The 21,022-nt window shown below is 40.3% G+C and overlaps 1 protein-coding gene across 1 annotated transcript; it reads left to right on the top strand.

Annotated features, from left to right (window-relative positions):
• The first annotated feature begins 525 nt into the window (after positions 1–525).
• On the top strand, positions 526–6,853 carry LOC145419191 (glutathione S-transferase 2-like). The gene is made up of 5 exons (XM_080287428.1): positions 526–662; positions 2,576–2,719; positions 2,987–3,166; positions 5,559–5,654; positions 6,608–6,853. Exons 1-5 carry the CDS (start codon positions 627–629, stop codon positions 6,803–6,805), a joined length of 654 nt encoding a protein of 217 aa, XP_080143554.1. The 5' UTR covers positions 526–626; the 3' UTR covers positions 6,806–6,853.
• The last annotated feature ends 14,169 nt before the right edge of the window (positions 6,854–21,022 follow it).

The following is a 21,022-nucleotide window of genomic DNA, read 5'->3' as shown; positions in this document are numbered from 1 at the left end:
AGGAACGGAGAGGGATCATGAGAGTACCTTCTCTGAAAATAGGTGTTGTAAGCAGTGGAGAGTAGGTGTATTTCAAAGTGTTTTCAGAAAATATTAAGAGATGCTCGCGTTGCTCTCTGTTGCTTGGCGTCTGCGCAGGTCAAAATGTATAATTGGGTGTCTGTTTCAACCTTTTATGTGACCAGAACAAAGACTTAAATCCACACAGTTTAGTGCTTACTCAAACCTGTCTTTCTTTCTTAAGGGTAAGTGACAAATACCTTTGCGTTGTGAGTCAATATTACTAACAATATAGAGGAATATCCCACACCTAGCGAGAGCAGGGTACAGTTCATATTTAATTGCCAATAAGTACAATTAGACAAAATATCTCCAGCGAAAGTCCATGAGGAAAGGGAAAATAATAACCAGTGGTCTGTGAAACGTGCGGATGGTGTTAATAGTAGAATGGTGAAGATATCTTCAGAGTTTTGCTGGCACCACGCCAATACCCCCCTTCACCTCCCCCTCCCAGCAGTGCAGTCCCGCCAAAGCACCACTGCTCTCACGCACTTCCACCTCACTCAGTCACCCGCCCGCCTATGCTCCAGTGAGCAGCTACAGTACAGTGCATTGTTGACATCATCATGGCTCCCGTCTTGGGCTACTGGAAGATCCGTGCGGTAAGGTTACCTTCCCTCTGTCAGCTATAAGAGCATCTTGATGCTGCACTAGCTACCACTTTAGTAACTGTGAAGGCATTCGACTACATGGCAACAACACACACGGTGCTAGATTCGTGCAATACTTGCCACTGACAGTACGGGTCACAGGATGCAGTGAGAGGTGCCAGTATCTTGTCCACTTATTTAGCCTGCATATTTGCGTGTCTCAATCGGAGGATGACAGAAAAGTATACGATGATCACTTCTGTTAATGCTTATCAAAATAATAATTAGTTATTGCTAGTTTAGAGCAAAAAATATCTTTTTGTAAACTTGCATACACAGCAATGTGAGCAGAAAAGTTTTTTTTTTTTTTTTTTTAAGTTAGTGCGATTCAGTGCTTTTAAAGTTAATGTATTATCCTACTGGGGTATGTATGCAAATAAATACATTTAAAAATATTTATTTTATGCAATTTAATTATCAAACTAAAAACGCTCGTCTTCCCATAATACGCTACAATAACAACTGATCTACATTCAAGATTAGTTGTTTTCGTGACCTTTAATAATTGAGGTTAGTACTAATTATCTCCAAGGTGCAATACAGTTCGGCGGTGGTCACTGGGAAGGAGGCAGTCAAGTGGTCGAGTGTCTGACTGCCATTTGAAAGAACGCGAGAACAATCCAAAGCTGGGGCAGGGTAGAGAAATAAGGGAAGGTGATTTTTGTGCCCTTTCACTCCGATGACGTGTTCCTCTATAATTTCTTGCTACTTTCAGTCAATTTTATTCAGCTCTGCAGTGACGTTTTGAAGTACTTGAGTTGAATAAAGTCGCTCAATAAAAACATCTAATGGCAATAAAAATGAAATGAAAAATACGTCTTTAGTTCGAAGGGGTTAGTCTAAAGAGATCTTTCACAGATGAGAGAGAGAGAGAGAGAAATTTAACATCTGACTCTTTCAGTTACTTTAATGCACGGTAGAAACAATTACCATAAAACAGAAACACCACTTCAAAATATACTTGAAAATTTTGCACAGGGAAAATATCCTCTGCCATGGGGGGTGCAACAGTGTAACTTCTTTGGCCCAAGGACGCCATTATTATTTGATTCTTGTTGCTGCCGTTCAGTGTTATGCAGACTGGAGACCCCGTGTAGAGAAGTTAAAGAAGGCTGTATCTTACCCCTTCCATCTGAGGATGTCTCGTGTGCTGAACAGAATCTGGAGGGTGATGTACAGAAATACTAAGATCAAGTGTTTTTAGTCTCTTCTTACCATCTAGACGATTTAACTCTGCTTAGGACTGATATTTAGTACTGGAGAGGTTATATATAGCCTTCAAAACCCCCTCCATTGTTAGAGAACCAGTCTTAACTAAAATATAATCGTCCGGTGATGGCAAAAATAAAATCGAAAACATGTCATCTGGTTGAAGGGGTCAAGGACAAAATTTTATTCCCCCACTCGTGTTTCTCTGCACGTCCCTCTTGTTGTCCTAATGTCTCAATCACAAAATGAAATCGTCTGCAGATAGCAAGATTAAACTGGCGAAAGGTGTCTTTGTATTGAAGATGTAATATTTCTGCCGTGTATGGAACCTCACTAAGGTTTCCTACCGTGCATGAAGCCACAATATTCATACCTTCAGTACCGTGACTCTTTTGTACTTTCCCACCGTTTCCTTTCAGAGTCCCACCTCCTTTTATACTTTCCATTTTTTCCGGCCAACGTTCCACCTCTTCCATGCTCTTTCCATTAATTTCTTCCTCCCATGTCCCACCTCCTCCATATTCTTCCTGTTTGTCCTTCCAGCGTCTTACCTCTTTCACACTTCCCATTCCCCTTCTCTCTAATAATAATAATAATAATAATAATAATAATAATAATAAAACACACACATTTAGAGCCACTACCACCACCCTCAGCTGGCGCAACCTATCAGACTGCTACTGGCCTACACGGAGACGGAGTTTGAGGACCGGACCTACACCACTGGCCCTGCGCCAGACTTCCACGAGAAGTCGGACTGGTTGCCTGTCAAGTACACACTCGGACTCAAGATACCCAACGTGAGTCCAGTGCTTGTATTCTCGTCAGCTTAGGAGTCTCTCTAATATCTCATCTTTATCTGTTTGTTTTTGTTTATGGTGCTTCGTATTTGGCTCACTATAACAGTTTAATTTGTCCTACTTCAGATATTTGTAATGAAGACAGTATTTCACACACACACACACACACACACACACACACACACACACACAAAAGTAAGTCACAGCCTATATATAAAGTCAGTTATTTAGGTGGTAGGTGGAAGGATTTTTTTTTTTTTTTTTCAGCTGCCGTACTACATCGACGGCGACATAAAGATCACACAGACCAACGCCATCTTGTACTACCTGGCTCGTAAACACAACCTGTGCGGCCAGACAGAGGAGGAGAGAATCGAGGTGGACGTGCTCTTCAACCAAGTGCTCGACATGCGCATGGCATACTGGGAGTTTATCTCAGAAAAATTTGTAAGTATAATAATAATAATAACAACTAGTTGCCTGTTTACTTACTGTGTAGTCACAGTAAGGAAGCTTCGCCACAACTATTTATGGTATATAAGGTATGAAATTTTGACACCAAAAAGAAGTTGGTGACCATTAAAAGTAGTTCAAGGTCATTATCATTTGGAACATGTACTTAGATTAACCTAAGGTAGCGTCGTGTGTAATACAACAAGATATGAAGACAAAGGTCGGAAGAAATAAATGAAGCAAGGGTACATTTTAAATTTGTTTCAATAACGGGCTAACTGTATGCTTAACTGTAACTATATTCCTTTCAGATAATAAGAGGAACCACAGCTATGTTTCTGTAAAGTTACATCTTTACAGCATTTTTTATTTTCTCTACAATGTGTTACAAAGAAAACACTGAGCAGATTTGAATGCGGTACTTTCCACTAGACTAAATGGCAAAATAGTCAGCCAATATTCTCAGCAAACTTTTTAATCATAGGACAGCTGTATCTCAGTTTGTGAGATATTTCATTATCAAATATGCATTCTTTTTTTTTTTTTTTTGCACCAAACCTGAGTCAAAAATAGGTCAAGGTCATTTATATTTGGCACAAGTACTTGGGTTGCCCCAGGGTACCTTCCTGTATAACATCATCGTGATATAAGAAAAAAAGTGCGAAGATAAATAATAATAATACTAAAGCAATAAGCTTCGCCATTTATATGGCGAAGCTTAGGTTTAATAATACTTACCAAAACAATAAGCTTCACCATATACAGTATATGGCGAAACATAATAATTACAGTGATAATGATACTACTACTACTACTACTAGCAATATAAGGGTGTAGAATACTGTGAACAACTGCTTCTGTCCGTGGCTGCTAAGATTAACCCCTTTACTGGCACAGCGGACATTCTTTTCTTTCTTTTTTTTAAATATAATTCGTGTACGAAATGCACGAAGCACACTAGGAGATCGTCTCTGAAAAATTCTTAAGTATAGAGAGAATTATGTAAGGATGGAACTGAAATCTCACTGCTCCTGTATTAAGTTTCATCATTTGAAAGTTACATTTAGTTTTATTGTACAGTACGATGACGTCTCGTACAGACAGGCGGTTTGGTCATCTTACTGAGAGATCTGTGACTGAAGAGGCTATTGAACACTTTCTATCCTCTTTACCACAAAACTCTCTCCAAAGCTGAACAAAATCATCTAGAGGTAGCAAGAATAAAATGCAGAGGACGTCTTGGCATGGGTTAGTTCTTCATCTTGTACTCATTATGATCAAGACTTCATTAAGCCTAGTTAGGATCAGGTTTCACTTAAAAGCGTAGGAGTAAGTGGAAAATAAATGTGTAAAGAACGAAATGTGGAAACTTAGGCACCAATGAGTTGACCCAAGACAGAAATGGGTGGATGAATTATGTATGGAGATCAACATAACCAAGGCTGTGCCTCATACTTATCTTTGTGAATGTGGTGGAAGGAATTACCTTATTTCACAAGTATTTTTAAGTTCATTCAAAAGTAGAGAACAACTCTTTTTCGATAAATTTTACATGTGAAGTGAATCCAAGACTTCGAAGATTTGAATGATAAGTAAATGTCTGTGTGGATCATTTCACTGCGCTCTGTCTTGATAGGTTTCCTATTGGTATAGCATTTCATTTATATCTATGAATCCTACACACTTCAATTATTCCTGGTGAGTAAAACGGTGATGATGATGATGATAATGATGTTAGCTACAAGCACAACACAGAACAAAGACTGGACAGAACTGGGACTTCTCGTTACATTTATCAATGAATATTTTTTATGACGATCTTTTTTCAAGCTACTGATAAGGCCTGTCGTTAGCCAGCATAAAGTTACCAAGTCATCATCCGTCATCTAGCAGCTAATGAAGATAGTTTTCAACCCATGAATGATGGGAGGTTTGCATATGACAAGCAATATCGCCTGGAGTTAGCCAGGGTAAAAATAAGTAAATTATCGACCGTCGTCTAGAACGTAGAGCAACACTTTTAAGATAAATTGTATATTTATGACATACTTATTAAAATATTACCCTTTAATTTGACAACACTTGGACTTACATGTTTTTCTGTCACTTGTGGCATAATGTGAGCAAATATAAATTAATTGAATCAGCTGTATGGATTTACCTATTGAGAGGCAATTTAAAAATTAAAAATCCTTCAATTTTTTCCTTCGTATGGTATTACTTTTGAAGCTTGAATGCATCCATATCATGTGCTAACGTAAGGTTTCATAGGCAATATCTAAATGGGTGGCTATATGGGTGATGGAGAGCAACAAAATTTATGACTTCCAACGTCTTATTTATTTATTTTTTGTCTTTTAACTGTTGCCGTATTCACCCACCACAGGACACACACAGGGAGCAGTACATGAAGGCGCTGAAAGACCAACTGAAAATAGTTTCTGACTACTTGGGCACCAAGAAATTTTTGCTAGGTGACCAGGTAAGTGTTAGTTTCCTGGTAGTAAATGGTCATCTTAGTTATTATAGGCTACTATCGGCAGTAGCTGATGTAAAGTGATTTTTTTCCCATCAGTTGTTAGATGCTTACTACTGTTTTGACTGTGGAGGCACAAAAATAAGTTTTGTCTTAAATGAAGCGATATTTATACCGCTCCTCACTTGCTTATGACAGGCCGGTGAGGTGGTCGAATAAGCGGGCTTTTACACCATCAAAGTGTGGTACGATTGTGAACATTAGTTCATATAAATATAATTACAGAAGTTGTGGATGACACACTTCCAGTGTGAAATATAAGCTTAACATATTTTCACTGATTATATAGTTCTGAGACTTATATTCAACCTCATTAGATTGATTCATAGTGACACAATTGACTAAACTTCACAGGCCATACCATGGAAACTGTCTCTGCGATTGTGGTGAAGTTCCAGGCAACCACTTCATACTGTCTTTTCACACTGACACCGAAAACAGAAATATCCTGATGCAAATTGTCCACTCTTGTAGGTGTAGGAAAAAATGGAAAACCCCTCATTTTTCGGGAGGGAAGGGGATGGGGAGAAGGCAGCGTTTTGGAATTTCAATTTCTCTCGTCACTGCAGTAACTCTTGCGCTGAGAATCTGATTGCTAAAAACGTAATCAAAGGAACGGGGGTGCTCTTTTTAAATAAATTCAGTTCTACGCGATCGGACAATATACGTCAATATATCCAAGGGGCCTGTATGCGAACAGTGCTTGCTAAAACCAAACGATTTTATTTAGCTCTGGTGAGGCATTCGGAACTGAATGGGTTAAATATAGCATTCGTTAATCCCCTCACCACGAGAGACCTATCCTAAATTGAATAAAATCTTAAGTAGCAAGAATATACTAAAGAAAAAAAAAAATGTCAACCAAGTGAAAGGATTAAACTCTTATTTTGTTCTACCAGGTGACACTGCCTGATTTCCCACTGTACGAGCTGCTAGACATTTACCTGAAGCTGGATCCAGACTGTCTGAAGGAGACACACAACCTGCAAGAGCTTCACCGCCGCTTCGAGGAGCTGCCGACCATCAAGAAGTACATGGCCTCGCCCAAGTTCATAAAGTCTCCACTGAACTGGCCAGGAGCGAAATGGAGTGCATGAAATATGATATAAAGGTGGGCAGATCAAATGCTGTGAACTCTTCTTAAACAAAAATAAAAAGAACAAAAAACATAAATTTCTTTTTCCAAGCATATTGAAGCTATCATTAAAGCATACAATTAACGCTCAAGGAAGAACATAAAACCGAGTGTTCATTGGATAGGGAAAAGAATATGTTTGTTAATTAGGCTATATGGAGCATCTATAAAACTCTTATTTTAAAAAACCTACGTAGAGCAAGGAATATTATTAAACGTCCAGTATTAATTACGAATATGAGATTCTGGAAGATCCTAGGTCCATCGGAATGACATACTTCACAGGATGATGCAGATCTGGCTGCCAATAATGCTGGTGGTCTCTCCTAGTTTCTTGCATCTTATCTCATTGACTGTTAGCTTCGTATGGAACAAAGCATCAAGCAATGGGTCAGAGCGGAAAAGTGTGGGAGAGATATTTGTTCTGCGGTGTACTGACTGACACTTTAGGATAATGACGATGACGATGATGATGATAACATCTAAGAAGTTGTACTGTTTAAAGTCGCAAACGGAAAGCTGTTAACTTGAGTCATCTCACATGATCAAAGTGGGCAGTTTTGATTTTTTTGAACAAGAAGCCTTCTAGAAAGTCTGTTTTTATGAATGGTTAGTTTGGAAATCTAAACATCGTATTTAGTTTCATGTTTGCATACAGTACTGTATGTCAAAAGTATTGGTTTACTCTCACGCTTTCAAGTGTCACGAATACAATACTGCAAACCTGACTGTCAAATTGTGGTCTTTTATCTATTTCTAACCGCCTTCAATATACTCTTCTTTTTATATTCTAATGCATTTCAGACATGCTTACTTTTACCATGTGAACTAGTGTTCAAGTTCTGTATTCCATTCAAGTCGAGGCAAATAACATAAATGTGAGAAGTGCCAGTGTATCTGTTGTTCTTATTCTTAATGACCTACGTGACAAGAACGGTGTGTGCCATTTTACCATGAGTGTAAGATTTACAGGAATGTCAGACTGCGTCATACCCAGTGCAGCGATGTCCTTGGAAACATACTGAAGGACGATGACTTTCTCATATCTTACACGTTTTGGAGTTGCAGGGTATTATCATTTCACACGTAAACGCAAATACAATCTCAACAAATGTCATTCAATTGAAATGGCATGAAATGATAAGCCTTCCTACAGCATAAGGCAAACATTTTTAAAAATAAAACTTAATGAACTGAATCTTGCACAATGTGCCAGAGTTCGTCCATGCAGGTTAAAGGATCACTTGTACCAGTTTAATTAGTCACACATTTTTTTGCCTAGCACATTTCATGGTAATCTTTTCTGACAGAATATCTCACACTTGCCAGATGCTTTGCATATGTGGCCAGCTGTTAACCTGGTGGTGGAATACACCACCATGAGTGAGGGTCTTGCCTTGCGCACATGAGTTTAAATCTCCCTACGTGCAGCCCTTAAGTGGGCAGGGGGTGCTAAGAATCCCACGGTGTAAAAATAAGTTCATAAATTCAAAAAGAACCTTAAGAATAGGAAACTGGAATGTTCGAACTCTCAATCAGGCTGGTAAAATGGAAGAACTTATTTCAGTGTTCAAGGAATACAAGATGGATATTTGTGCTCTTACAGAAACGAGGTTGCTTGGAGTTGATAAAATGAATTTGGAAGATGGTATTACTATGTTGGTTTCTGGTAGGAGTGATGGAAATCATAACCAAGGAGTAGGCTTACTGCTGAGTAGAGATGCTTGTAAGGCAGTGTGTGAGTTTGAACCAATTAATGAGCACTTGCTTTATGCTCGTTTAAAATCTGACCATGGTAATATCAGTATGGTTGTAGGGAACGCTCCGACAAATGAGGCTGCTGATGAAATGAAGGATGGCTTTTATGAGAAGCTGCAGGATGTAGTGAACAGAGTGGCAAGACATGATGTGTTAGTTTGCATTGGTGATTTTAATGCGATTGTTGGCAGTAGTAGGGATGGCTTTGAAGATTGTATGGGTAAGGAGGGTGTTGGTATAAGAAACGAAAATGGGGTGCGACTTGGAAGCTTTTGTTTGGCAAATGACCTTATAATTGGTGGAACTATCTTTGAGCATAGAAAAATACATAAGACTACTTGGATTTCACCATGTGGTAAATACTGTAACCAGATTGACCACATTGCAATTAGCAGAAAGCATAGGAGTTATCTGCAAGATGTTTGCGTAAGGAGGGGGGCAGATATAGGTAGTGATCATCAACTTGTTGTGTCAAAGATTAAAATAAAACTTAAGAGAAACGTTAATGGTAATTGTACAGGAGGTAATAATTATGATTTTGATGAGCTGAGAAGTGATGAGAGCACGAGGGATAAGTTTCGGTGGGAATGTAGGAACAGGTTTCTAGTCCTGAAGACTTTGATGGAATCTGAAGACAATGATATTAATCAAATGTGGAGAGAGGTAAAAGAGGTTTTGCATGGGAGTGCTAAGGTTACTATTAAGAAAAGGGAAAAGCGAGAAGGAAAAAGTGGATGTCAGATGAAACATGGAATGTAATTCAGAAAAGGAAAGAAGCTAAGTTAAGAAGTGAAGAACAACATGTTGATGGCCAGGTAGTTGAAGTACTTAGAGCAAAGTACTGGAGTTTACATTCTGAAGTAAAAAGACTCGTTAGACGTGATAAGAGGAGACTATATGATGAAAAGGCGACAGAGACAGAGATTAAATTAAGTAAAAATGACGGTCAGAGCACAAGAGCAGCGTATCAGGCCATAAAGGAGTTAACTGGGACTGAAAAGAGAAGGAAGGAAATACCTGTACGAGATAGAAATGGTAATTTGATGACTAAAGATTTGGATATAAAAGGAAGGTGGAAAGAGCACTTTGAATCTGTTCTAAATAGACCAATCCCAGCTGAAGAGGACATTTTGCCAGCCGAGAGAGATTTGCAGATAGAAACAGGGGATATAACTTTGGAAGAGGTAGCAAAATCTATAAAGGAGTTAAAGAATTTTAAGGCTCCAGGTGAGGATGGAATATTCCCTGAAATGCTTAAGGTGGAAAATGACGAGTTGATGAATGCGCTTTTGAAACTTTTTAATGTGGCTTGGGATAATGGTGGAATTCCAGAAGAGTGGAAAAATGGAGTGATTATAAAAATACCAAAAAAGGGAGATTTAAGTGTGTGTGGCAATTGGAGGGGGATAACTTTGACACCTGTAGTTGCAAAAGTCTTTTCCAAAATCTTGTTGAACAGAATAGAGCCAGTAATTGATAAAATTTTAAGAGAAGAACAAGCGGGATTTAGAAAGGGTCGAGGTTGTAATGATCAGATTTTTATTGTAAGGCATATAATGCAACAAGCTAATGAGATGAAAATGCCACTTAGCAAGTGTTTTGTGGATTTTGAAAAGGCGTTTGATAGTGCTTCACGTGGAGCTATGTTGAAAATTATGAGATTCTATGGTATACCAGAAAAGTTTGTAAATATTATTAGAAGCCTGCATGAAGGTACTTTTTGTAAGGTAATGGTGGGTGGTTCTTTGAGTGATCCATTTCAAGTCAGGTCAGGAGTGGTTCAAGGAGGAGTTATTTCGCCATTGTTGTTTGTTTTGGTTATGGATTATGTTATGAAAAAGGTTGTAAGGAGAACAGGTGCAGGAATTAACTGGAGAGAAAATAAGAAGCTGATGGATTTGGACTATGCTGATGATATTGTACTGATTTGCGGAAGTATTTACGAGATGCAGAGGGTGCTTGATTGTCTGGTGGAGGAAGGAGAAAAAGTGGGATTGGTAATAAATTGTGGAAAGACTGAAATTATTAATATGAACGTGGAGAACCAAATCGATTGTGTAATTGGGAATAATGTGGTGAAGAATGTAGAAAACTTTAAATATCTGGGAACGATTGTATCATCTAATGGATCATTAAACAATGAAATTGAGGAGAGGATTAGACAGGCTTGGCGAGCTGTTGGAATGTTGAAATCTGTTTGGAATAATAATATGCTTTCGGTACACACTAAAGTGAAAATTTACAAGTCCATGGTTAGACCAATTTTAATTTACGGGCATGAGTCATGGTACAGTACAATTGCAACAGATCAGAAAGTATTAGGATTTGAGAATAAAATACTGAGAAGGATTCTTGGGGTAAAGTGGCAAGACAGAGTTACAAATGAAAGAGTAAGGGATATTACGAGAGTGGAACCAGTTAATGAATATGTGAGACTGTCTCGCTGGAAATGGCTGGGGCACATATACAGAAAAGAAGGTTGTTTAATACAGGATGTGCCAGAGTGGACTGCTAGAGGAAGAAGAGGTAGAGGTAGGCCGAGGGAAACCTGGTTGAGGACAATGAAAAAAGAAGCAGGAGAGGAGTGTTGGTGGGACCTGAAGAAGATGGCAAGAGACAAATATTGGTGAAGAGAGTTCATTGAGGCCCTATGCATCCCGTGGGATGCCACAGGAAATGATTGATTGATTGATTGATTGCCAGCTGTTAGTTAGTGTTGTGACGCGTTGCCAGCTGTTAGTTAGACAGTGTTGTGACGAAGGTGCCAGCTGTTAGTTAGACAGCGTTGTGATGCAGGTGCCAGCTGTTAGTTAGACAGTGTTGTGACGCAGGTGCCAGCTGTTAGTTAGACAGTGTTGTGACGCAGGTGTCAGCGGTTAGTTAGTGTTGTGATGCAGGTGCCAGCTGTTAGACAGTGTTGAGACGCAGGTGCCAGCTGTTAGTTAGAGAGTGTTGTAACGCAGGTGCCAGCTGTTAGTTAGACAGTGTTGTGATGCAGGCGCCAGCTGTTAGTTAGACAGTGTTGTGACGCAGGTGCCACCTGTTACTGAAACAGTGTTGTGAGGCAGGTACCAGCTGTTGCTGAGAGTGTTGTGGCACAGGTACCATCTGTTATACTGAGGTTGTGACGCAAGTACAAGTTGTTACTGAGTGTTGTCTTGCAGGTGCCAGCTGTTACTGAGATAACGCAGGTATCGCTGTTACTGAGACAGTTCTGTGACTGTTACCAGCTGTTACTGAGACAATGATGTGATTCATGTGCCAGCTGTTACTGAAACAGTATTGTAGCGTAGGTACCAGCTGTTACTGAAAGTACTGTGGCATAGTTAACCATCTGTTACTGAGACAGTGCTGTGACGCAGTTACCAGCTGTTACTTAGACAGTATTGTGGCGCATTTACCAACTGTTATTGCGAGTTGAGACGCAGGTACCAGTTGTTACTGAGAGTGCCGTGACGCAGTTACCAGCTCTTACTGAGTGTTGTGACGAAGGTACCAGCTGTTACTGAGAATGTTGTGACGTAGGTACCAGCTGTTACTGGGACAGTGTTGTGATGCAGGTATGAGCTTTACTAAGACAGTGTTGTGACGCAGGTACCAGCTGTACAACGTGGACGTGTGGCTGGTGATAGCGGTGGTGTCGGTGGCCGTCCTGTTGCTGACCTCCTACCTCACCTACAAGACCCTCACCTGCCTCATCACACGCTGCTGTAGGACCACCAAGGACAAGCGAGAATGAATATTGGCAATACAAGTTATACAGGTATCTTGAGCTTCCAGTAGGCAATAAATATTATCGTTTTGTTCAAGCATATTTACTTTTTTTTCCTTCGTTACTTAATGCTAGTATTGGATGGGAATATTAAAATAATAGTATATTCGTCAGATAATAATACTTACAGTATATAGGCTTTATACAGTACTAAGTACGGTGTTCACAGTTTTAAAAAATTTCCAAATATCATTATTATTATTATTATAATCAGTGTGTAACACGTGGGGGGGGGGGCGGAAACGGTGATAATACACCAGGGATAATAATGTTTGTTTACAATGATCTCCAAACACTTGATCACAAAACAAACACCAGCAAACTCTACAAAACACTAAACAGCATCACACTCTCCAACAGTAACACTACACAATCACACGCTGCCATTACAACAGACACCATACCCTCAAACAAACAACAAGCAAACACTCTCATCAATCACTTTTCACATGGCAGCCATCTATAAACCCCCATCGCGATGACCGACGTGTCATCCGATGCAAGAGGCAGTTCCCCAAAGACCCAGACTTTGCACCTTTTATTTACAGCCAGACGAAGCATTTCACTAGCACTCATCAGCCTGTGGACCAGACAACACAAGCAAAAACACCTTAAATACCTTGGATTACAGGGCATACAAGCACTCACTAACAAATCAAACTACAGCTACTCACACAACATAATACTCAACATCTGGAAGCATGGCACTATCATCACTATCCCCGAACCCAACAAAGACACCACGTTACCTTCCTCACACCGCCCCATCACACTCCTCTGCACCCTCTCCAAAGTCACCGAACGACTGGTGTTACTAGTTATACCTTATATCCTCTTAGCCCCATCTGAATATGGTTTTAGGTTGCTACACTCCACAAACACTCTTCTTACAGACCTTATACAGAGTTTTTGATGGCATCAATTCAGCTAAGCCACCACACGGAACACTCCTAGTCACACTAGACATTACCAAAGCTTTTGATGCCATCCACCGCCACAAAATCACAAACAAAATATTCAACACAAACATGCACAATAACACAAAAAGATGGCTGGCAAACTATTTACCAGGCAGATATGCACATGTAACATTTGCCAGTCAGTCATCGAACATCAGAAACTTCACAAGCGGCGTCCCCCAAGAATTTGTTTTGTACCCTACAGTCTTTAACTTATACATGCACGACATACCCACAGTCCCACACCCCGCACACCACAAATACACATAGTTTACTACGCGGACGACATAACTCTTAGTTGTACAGTGAGCAACAGTAGTCGTGTCGCGGTTTTGTCCGAAGTTTAAATGTAACTCGTGAAACATTATGAACCGTCCGTATGACAGAGGGCGGAATGTACCAGACACTTAGCCCGTCAACTTATGTTTTCACCAAATTTCACGACACGATTATTGTTGCTTACTGTACACACCGGAATGCAAACACAGCTGCACACATCCTCCAACCTTATCTCAACACACTACGTGGATGGTGCACCACAAACAGACTCAAAATAGTCCCAGCCAAATCTACAGTGACCTTTCTCACAAACTGGACAGGAAAACACAGTCACATTCCACATCTCACCATAAACATCACTCCCCTACCACACACACACACACACACACACACACACACACACACACACACACACACACACACACACACACACAAATCCTTGGTGTAACATACAATACATCGATGTCATTTAAACAACACATCACAAACATTAAAGATAAATTAACACCAAGACTCAGTGCCTTAAGGTCACTTGCCCATACAACATTTGGACACAAAAAAGAAACCACCACCACAGTATACAAACAATATATACGTTCAGTGATGAATTATGCAAGCCCTGCTTGGGCTTCTGACCTCACTAAAACACACTGCAACACTCTACAGACCATACAGAACAAGGGCCTAAAAATAATCACAAACTGCACAGCTACTACACCCACAGACCACCAGCACCAAGAAACCAAAATCCTCAAAGTCAAGGATCATCTAGACATGGGAGTCACACAAATTCTTGCCGCAGCCTCCTCAAACCCACACCATCCACTACACTACTCGTACAAGGCAGCGCATCCACACACACCAAGGAACATCAAAACAACACCCAACACACGGTATCATACACAAATACTGTCATTTCTTCTCCCTCGCCCGCCTCACACCAGCTTCCAGAAGCATATCCATACTCAAATCACTCGCCGCTCCATTCAGTCACTTAAAGACAACACACAGCTCCATGCATGGCCTCCTGATATCCACCCTTCTGAATCCTACCTCCCTTGTGAGGACGGCGTCCGCCTGGCCAGGCTGAGATGTTGGCACCATCCAGCCTTCTTGAGTTACCAGAAGAGGCTGGATGACTCTGTCGCTGACGCCTGTCCAGGATGCAACGCAGCACCCCAAACTACTAACCACATTATGGAAGACTGCATTGCACACAATCGCCAGCGCCAACAACACAACATACACTCCTTCAGAGCTCTGTGGGAAAGCCCGATCTCGGCCACGGCCTTCCTTAGGAACTCGGGGCTGTTAGGCCAGGCTGCCTAAGGAACAACAACAACAACTACTAGTACAATGATTCGTCGGTGGATAATACAGTAATTACTGGCAACACCATCAGCTTCTGTGATAGCATGAGTCTAAAGAAGGAAATTGCATATATCCGTATCTGTCTGTATGTTAATCTGTGTGTGTTTTTTTTATTTCATCTTAGATAGTTTGTACATAATAAAGGAATTAGAAAGTTGTTTTGCTTAGTGCTGTAACTATTATACGTGATCAGTTATTAATATCTCTTATTTGTCACGGAACAGCTGTCATTCTTAGTACCGCGGAACAGTTGCCTCTTATAGAATCACGTGATATCTGTCAAGGACCAGCTCTCTCTTACAATATCACAGAACAGCTGCCCTAATTTAGTATCATGAAACAGTTGTCACTTAAGGTACCATGGAACAGCTGTCACTTACTGTGCAGCGAAACGGCTGACACTTATAGTATGACGGAACAACTGCCTCGTATAGTATAACGGGACAGCTGCCACTAGTATAAAGGAACTGCTGTCACTTACAGTATTACGGAGCTGCTGTCACTTATAGTACCACGGAGCAGCTGTCACTTTTAGCAGAACAAAACAGCTGTCACTTACAGTACCACGGAACAGCTGTCATTTGTGGTATGGAACAGCTGTCCATATCATCGAACAGCTGTCACTGATAATATTACGGAACAACTGCCACTCATAGCAGCTTCATTTTATACAGTTAGTAATTCACCGTAATTGCTGAAAGGGCAATATCTCTGTGGTTGTCCGTGATTAGATACTGGAGGTGTCCTTAACCCTTTCACTATGATGGTATCTTTGTTTCATTCCTGCTTTCTCCAGGCAGTTTTGTTCAACTTCATTTCTTTCTCGATATATCTCAGCAGTTTTAGTCGTGTTCCATAATTACGGTAATTCTTGCTATGTTCAGTCAATTTTATTCAGGTTTGAAGAGACTGTTGCAACTAGAGTGATAATATCAATAAAGCCTTCACTGCTATGGAACTCTTGCTGACTAATATCGTTTAATAACATTGATAATGAAGTAAACTGAAGGTCGTCTGGGTGACGAGATTTAGACACTATAGTTTGTTACACCGATATTACCAAGTCATGAAGGCAGGGTAATTATGACAAAGCCTATTGACACTCTCAGGCTTGTGTACTTACACAGGGCAATAAAATAATCCTGCATTAGATACAACACAATACTAGAAATGTTCCACCCATGGCTGAAAGGATGCAAACTCCTGCGTCAATGACACAATCTCTGAAGGATAAAATCGCCTGGCGTCACCTGAAATACAATGCTAGAGTTCTCCCCTCTGGGAAAGGGTTAATAACACTGTAGGCCTACCTGCAGCGGACAAGCTCTACATCTATTATTAATTTTAATTTTATTTATGTCCGAGGACGTATTTTGTCATTCTTGCTGCCTCCGGGTGATTGTATTCACTCCAGGAAAGATTTAACGAACTCGTGGAGTTAGATGTAGCCCTCATTAACCCCTTCACAACCCCAAGCCAATCATACGGCTTGGCAGCAGCAAGAATAAACCCAAATAACACGTCCACGTGGTGAAGGGGTTGATTTTATCGTAGGCCATTTGACTAAAAACAATAATAATGTCGATGTTTTATACCATATTGTTTTAAGTATATAAATTCTTCCAAAAAACAGAATCCAATGAATAAATTCATTAGTAATTCACTGATCAAGAGAAGGTTGTTCTAAACTTTATCTCAGCAGCTGCTGCTGCTGCTGCTGATGATGATGATGATAGCGATGACTAATGAAACTGCTGCTGTTGTTGATGATGATGATGATGACGATAGTGATGACTGTTGTGAAGCTGCTGCTGCTGCTGATGATAGTGATCACTGTAATGAAACTGCTATTTTTGCTGCTGCTGCTGCTTATGATGATGATGATGACGGTGATGACAGTGATAACTGTAATGAAGCTGCTGCTGCTGCTGAAGATAAGATGACTGTGATGAAGCTGCTGCTGCTGCTGCTGCTGCTGATGGTGATGGTGATAGTGATGACTATAATGATACTGCTGCTGTTGATGATGATGATGATGATGATACTGATGATGGTAATGAAGCTGCTGCTGCTGTTGAAGATGATGATTGTGATAATGATAGTGACGATAATGGTGATGGTGGTGATGATGATTATGATGATAATAATAATAATAATAATAATAATAATGATGATCATGAGAGCAATAATTATGATGATGATAATAATAATAATGATGATTAGAGTGATGGTCCATCCTAACCACCGCCACCAATCACCACCACCCGCTGGGACACAATTCACCAACATACAGTAATTACTATCACCACCGTCTCCTGAAGTTGTGTGTGTGTGTGTGTGTGTGTGTGTGTGTGTGTGTGTGTGTGTGTGTGTGTGTGGAGGAAAAGCAGTGTAGAATATTATCGTGCATCACAAATTTATCTCCAAAAGACGTGATCATACCTATTACTTTTTTGTTTGTTTATTTTGAAAGACGTGGAAAGGCGAGAGAGTTTCATCAAAATATTATACCCTTTCTACTATAACTTGGACTACAATTGCCACTTCAGTATCTTCAATGCTGAGCGGTAACAACAGATTCACATTCAAACATGATGCTAGTCACGAAGAAGTGCTACGGAAATGATGTATAGAGCTGTAATGGCGTGTTGTTTCTGCCCCTGAGCTACCCGACATAAGCTGCAAATGGAGGAAAATGGAAAATCTGGGCCAAGATGAGGTAAAAGCACTTTAGTAGAACCTTACCATGTCTCATTCTTACTGCAGAAACGAATCTCAAGTTACAGGAAGGACGTACAAAGGAGAGAACAGAAGCATCCCATGGCGGTTGTTCATCCTCCAAATCAAAATCAGCTACATGGTCTCTCGTCGTATTAGACTCCCACGGCTTTATCTGTTTGTCTTTGACGATTTCGTAACACGTCTTTCTTGGCGATTTATTGTCCACATAATATTCGTATTTTATTGTATGTTAAGGGTTCAAATAGTGCCAATATTAAATTGGCATGAATAACATGCAGCAAAATGCTAAGTGTGTAACAGGTGAAAATAAATCGGAAACAAACAGGTACCACGAAGCCTTCCATATCAATTAAAATACATCCCACAGTTTCCACTAACCTGTGACGGCCATAGAGATCTCTACTACAGTTCAGTTTGTTTAGAGACTTTGAATTATAAGCGGGTTTGTTTTCAATTGACGGAACTGTCTACGCCCAAAACTCAAATACCTAAGCCATGGCTGAGTGAGATTCGATGAGCCTTGGTTATCAGATAAAAAATGATGGATCTTCCTTGACTACGATCGCCAAATGTAGGCTACCCTTCAATATTCACGACATTTGTCCATCACTGAAGTTTTGAAAGGAGCTTTGAAGCTTTAATATAAGCGGAGAAGCTCCACGGTTTAGATCCTTTATTTACCTCATCATACGAAAAAAAAATATATATATATATATATATATATATATATATATATATATATATATATATATGTTGTTTGTAGTTTGAAAAAAGTTTACTAACTCAAACACTAAAATGGTTACTCTAAATAGCACAGTTAGCGCAAACAAGACAGTTTTCTATAATATATCTTTTGAGAAAACGGTCGTTGTTTAGTACGACTACCTCATTTTATCCACTTACTTTATCCACTTTTTGTTTTGTTATTTTTTTAATCGTCGTCTACAGCATAATCGTTGGTAATTACTTTAGAGGAAATTACTCACTTTATTGTAATCCCGATTCAAGTTACTTAGAATCATTCAACCCAACATCAGTATTTTTTTTTTCTTTTTAATATTTAGTTTTCGAGACGTTCCTCTCCCAAAATGTCGACATCTGTACCTCAAGGGTATATAAGCAGTCACTTGCCAAACATTCGTCAGTCAGACTTCAGAGTTTGAGTGCGTTAGGAGTAGGATATCGCAAAGAAGTATTCTAGCTGTCTTCAAGAGGACGTCAGTGCCTACATTCAAAAACAGAGTAAAAAGAAGTTACGTGCGGCATAACGACAGAAAAATGGAAGTTGCAGTACAGCAAACTGGCGTGAGAATCGTGGAACCTGAAGTAAGAATTCAGCGAAGGGGAAAATGGAGGCGTGGGGAGGACAGGGTGGTCGAGCTACGTAGGAAAATTAATACTTCTCTCCAGGACAAGAAAAACGGTCCGCCAAAAGTAAAGAGGGTTTCAACGGAACAAAAAGCCAAGAAGGTTTTAACAATGAATCTAATATCTGATGTACAATTTGTGAAGGATCCCCGACCACGGCTTGCTGGTTTACCGTCTGTTAGATTACTACCCGCGAATAAGATTGGTAAAATCGCCAATGTTTTCAATAGGCAGTGTACCCTGCCAGCCACAGTAAATGGACAGGAGTGCAGGTTCTTCCTGAATCCAGGATTATCTGGGAATTTTGTTGCCCTTAAAACAGCTAAAAAACTCGGACTCTTAGATACCAAACCCTGTCATGTATCGCGTATTGATGTTCGTGACCGCTGGGGTGCCGAGAAAAACGTTAAGGTATTCCGGTACCGAAATATTAACATTGAACTGGAAAATAACCTGACGTTTTACACCGATATATTTGTCCCAATTGTGCACTCAAAACTATTTATTAACAACAATATTTTGGGTTGTTCCGTGCTTAGAAGACTTAATGCAGTGCAGTCCTTCGCCTCCCACGCGCCAAAGCTATTTTTTAAATCTACACACAAAATGGATAAACCCCTACGACGCTGTGCTAATGATTGCTGCCCATGTCTAGGTCTACAGATACAGCCGGTTTACCCTCATAAGTCGAAATCATTTAACATCTTAGTCGACTCCTCGGAAACAAGGAGTCCCGTGTCCCTGCCCCGGGACGGTACGTTTGACAAGACTTTAAAAGAGTCTCAAAAACTTGTCAGAATTTCGTTGCCCGATGATTACACGATTTCGAGTCCCGTGTCGTGGGTCGGGGAAACGGAGAATGATGCAATACTTGGCCAGAAATTTCTGTTTGGCTTCAAGTGTATTATGGATTACGGTAAAAACAGCCTTTACTTCAATATTGATGGTAAAACTTGCTTGGCCAGATTTACTTGAACATTTGCCTGAGCTGGCTTGATCTTGTCTTTATCCATCTCATTTTTTACTCTGTCTTTAACAATGACTCTTTTGTAACACATATCTAACCGGAGCTTGTGCCCGGTACCTCCCCCGTGGCAGCCACCTTGTCGTGGTGGGGGAGCTTACGTGCCCCAGTGGTCCTGGCAGGGTCTCCCAGTGAGGGCACAACCAAGAGCTGCCAATCCCCTGGGGAGGGGGGAAGAATATTTCCCAAGTGTCTCTGTTTGTCCTCAGACGTGACTAAAAGGGGTTTTCATCTCCCATCGTCCCGGCCTTACTGCCCCTTCACTTCTGTCCTACCCCTCTTTTTGATATTTCCGTGTTTCTTCCGACCTTTATTTTCCCTCCAATCCCATCAGGCTTGACATTTGCTTCCATGACATGAATAGTTTATGGACTTCCCATTGACACTGACCTTTTCTGCCTTACACCACATTCTCGTCAAGACCACTTCAACTGCAACCTTTGTGAAATATAACCATACTATGGCTTAATGCTAACTCTTCAATATTCCTTCCTTCTCACTCCACAGACACCTCTCGGATCCACAAAATACTTAATAATATCAATAAACTACAAACAAACACATGTGAAAGACAAAGTATTGTAGTAACTATAACTGTGTGTGTCAGATTCTGTGTGCCAGTGGCAGACACGAAACTATGCCAACATATGCAAGCATAATTATAAAAGGACATACCACCAGTACCCACTTAAATACCCGCCGCGGCCAGAGTTCCAACCCAAGACTCCATGCATACTGTATGCATCGCGAGGCGAGTACACTATCGATCCAGCCACCACAGCCCATTTGACTAAGAACAGTAAGAGTGTCGACGTTAGTTAGCTTAGCAAGAGATACTACACAATATTAGTTAGCTTAGCAAGAGATACTACACAGTATTAGTTAGCTTAGCAAGAGATACTACAC

This window comes from Coenobita brevimanus, chromosome 14, assembly GCF_032717465.1.
Source record: "Coenobita brevimanus isolate Jiangsu-jjx chromosome 14, ASM3271746v2, whole genome shotgun sequence".
NCBI lineage: Eukaryota > Metazoa > Arthropoda > Malacostraca > Decapoda > Coenobitidae > Coenobita > Coenobita brevimanus.
The sequence above is the reverse complement of the archived record's forward strand: the minus strand, read 5'-3'. Positions and strand labels throughout refer to the sequence as shown.

Bases quoted from the DNA above. Each gene is read 5' to 3' on its own strand.
- LOC145419191 (XM_080287428.1), top strand. From the start codon at position 627: ATGGCTCCCGTCTTGGGCTACTGGAAGATCCGTGCG. The intron at 2,720-2,986 runs GTGAGTCCAGTG...TTTTTTTTTCAG, and splicing joins TCGGACTCAAGATACCCAAC to CTGCCGTACTACATCGACGG. The intron at 5,655-6,607 runs GTAAGTGTTAGT...TTGTTCTACCAG, and splicing joins AATTTTTGCTAGGTGACCAG to GTGACACTGCCTGATTTCCC.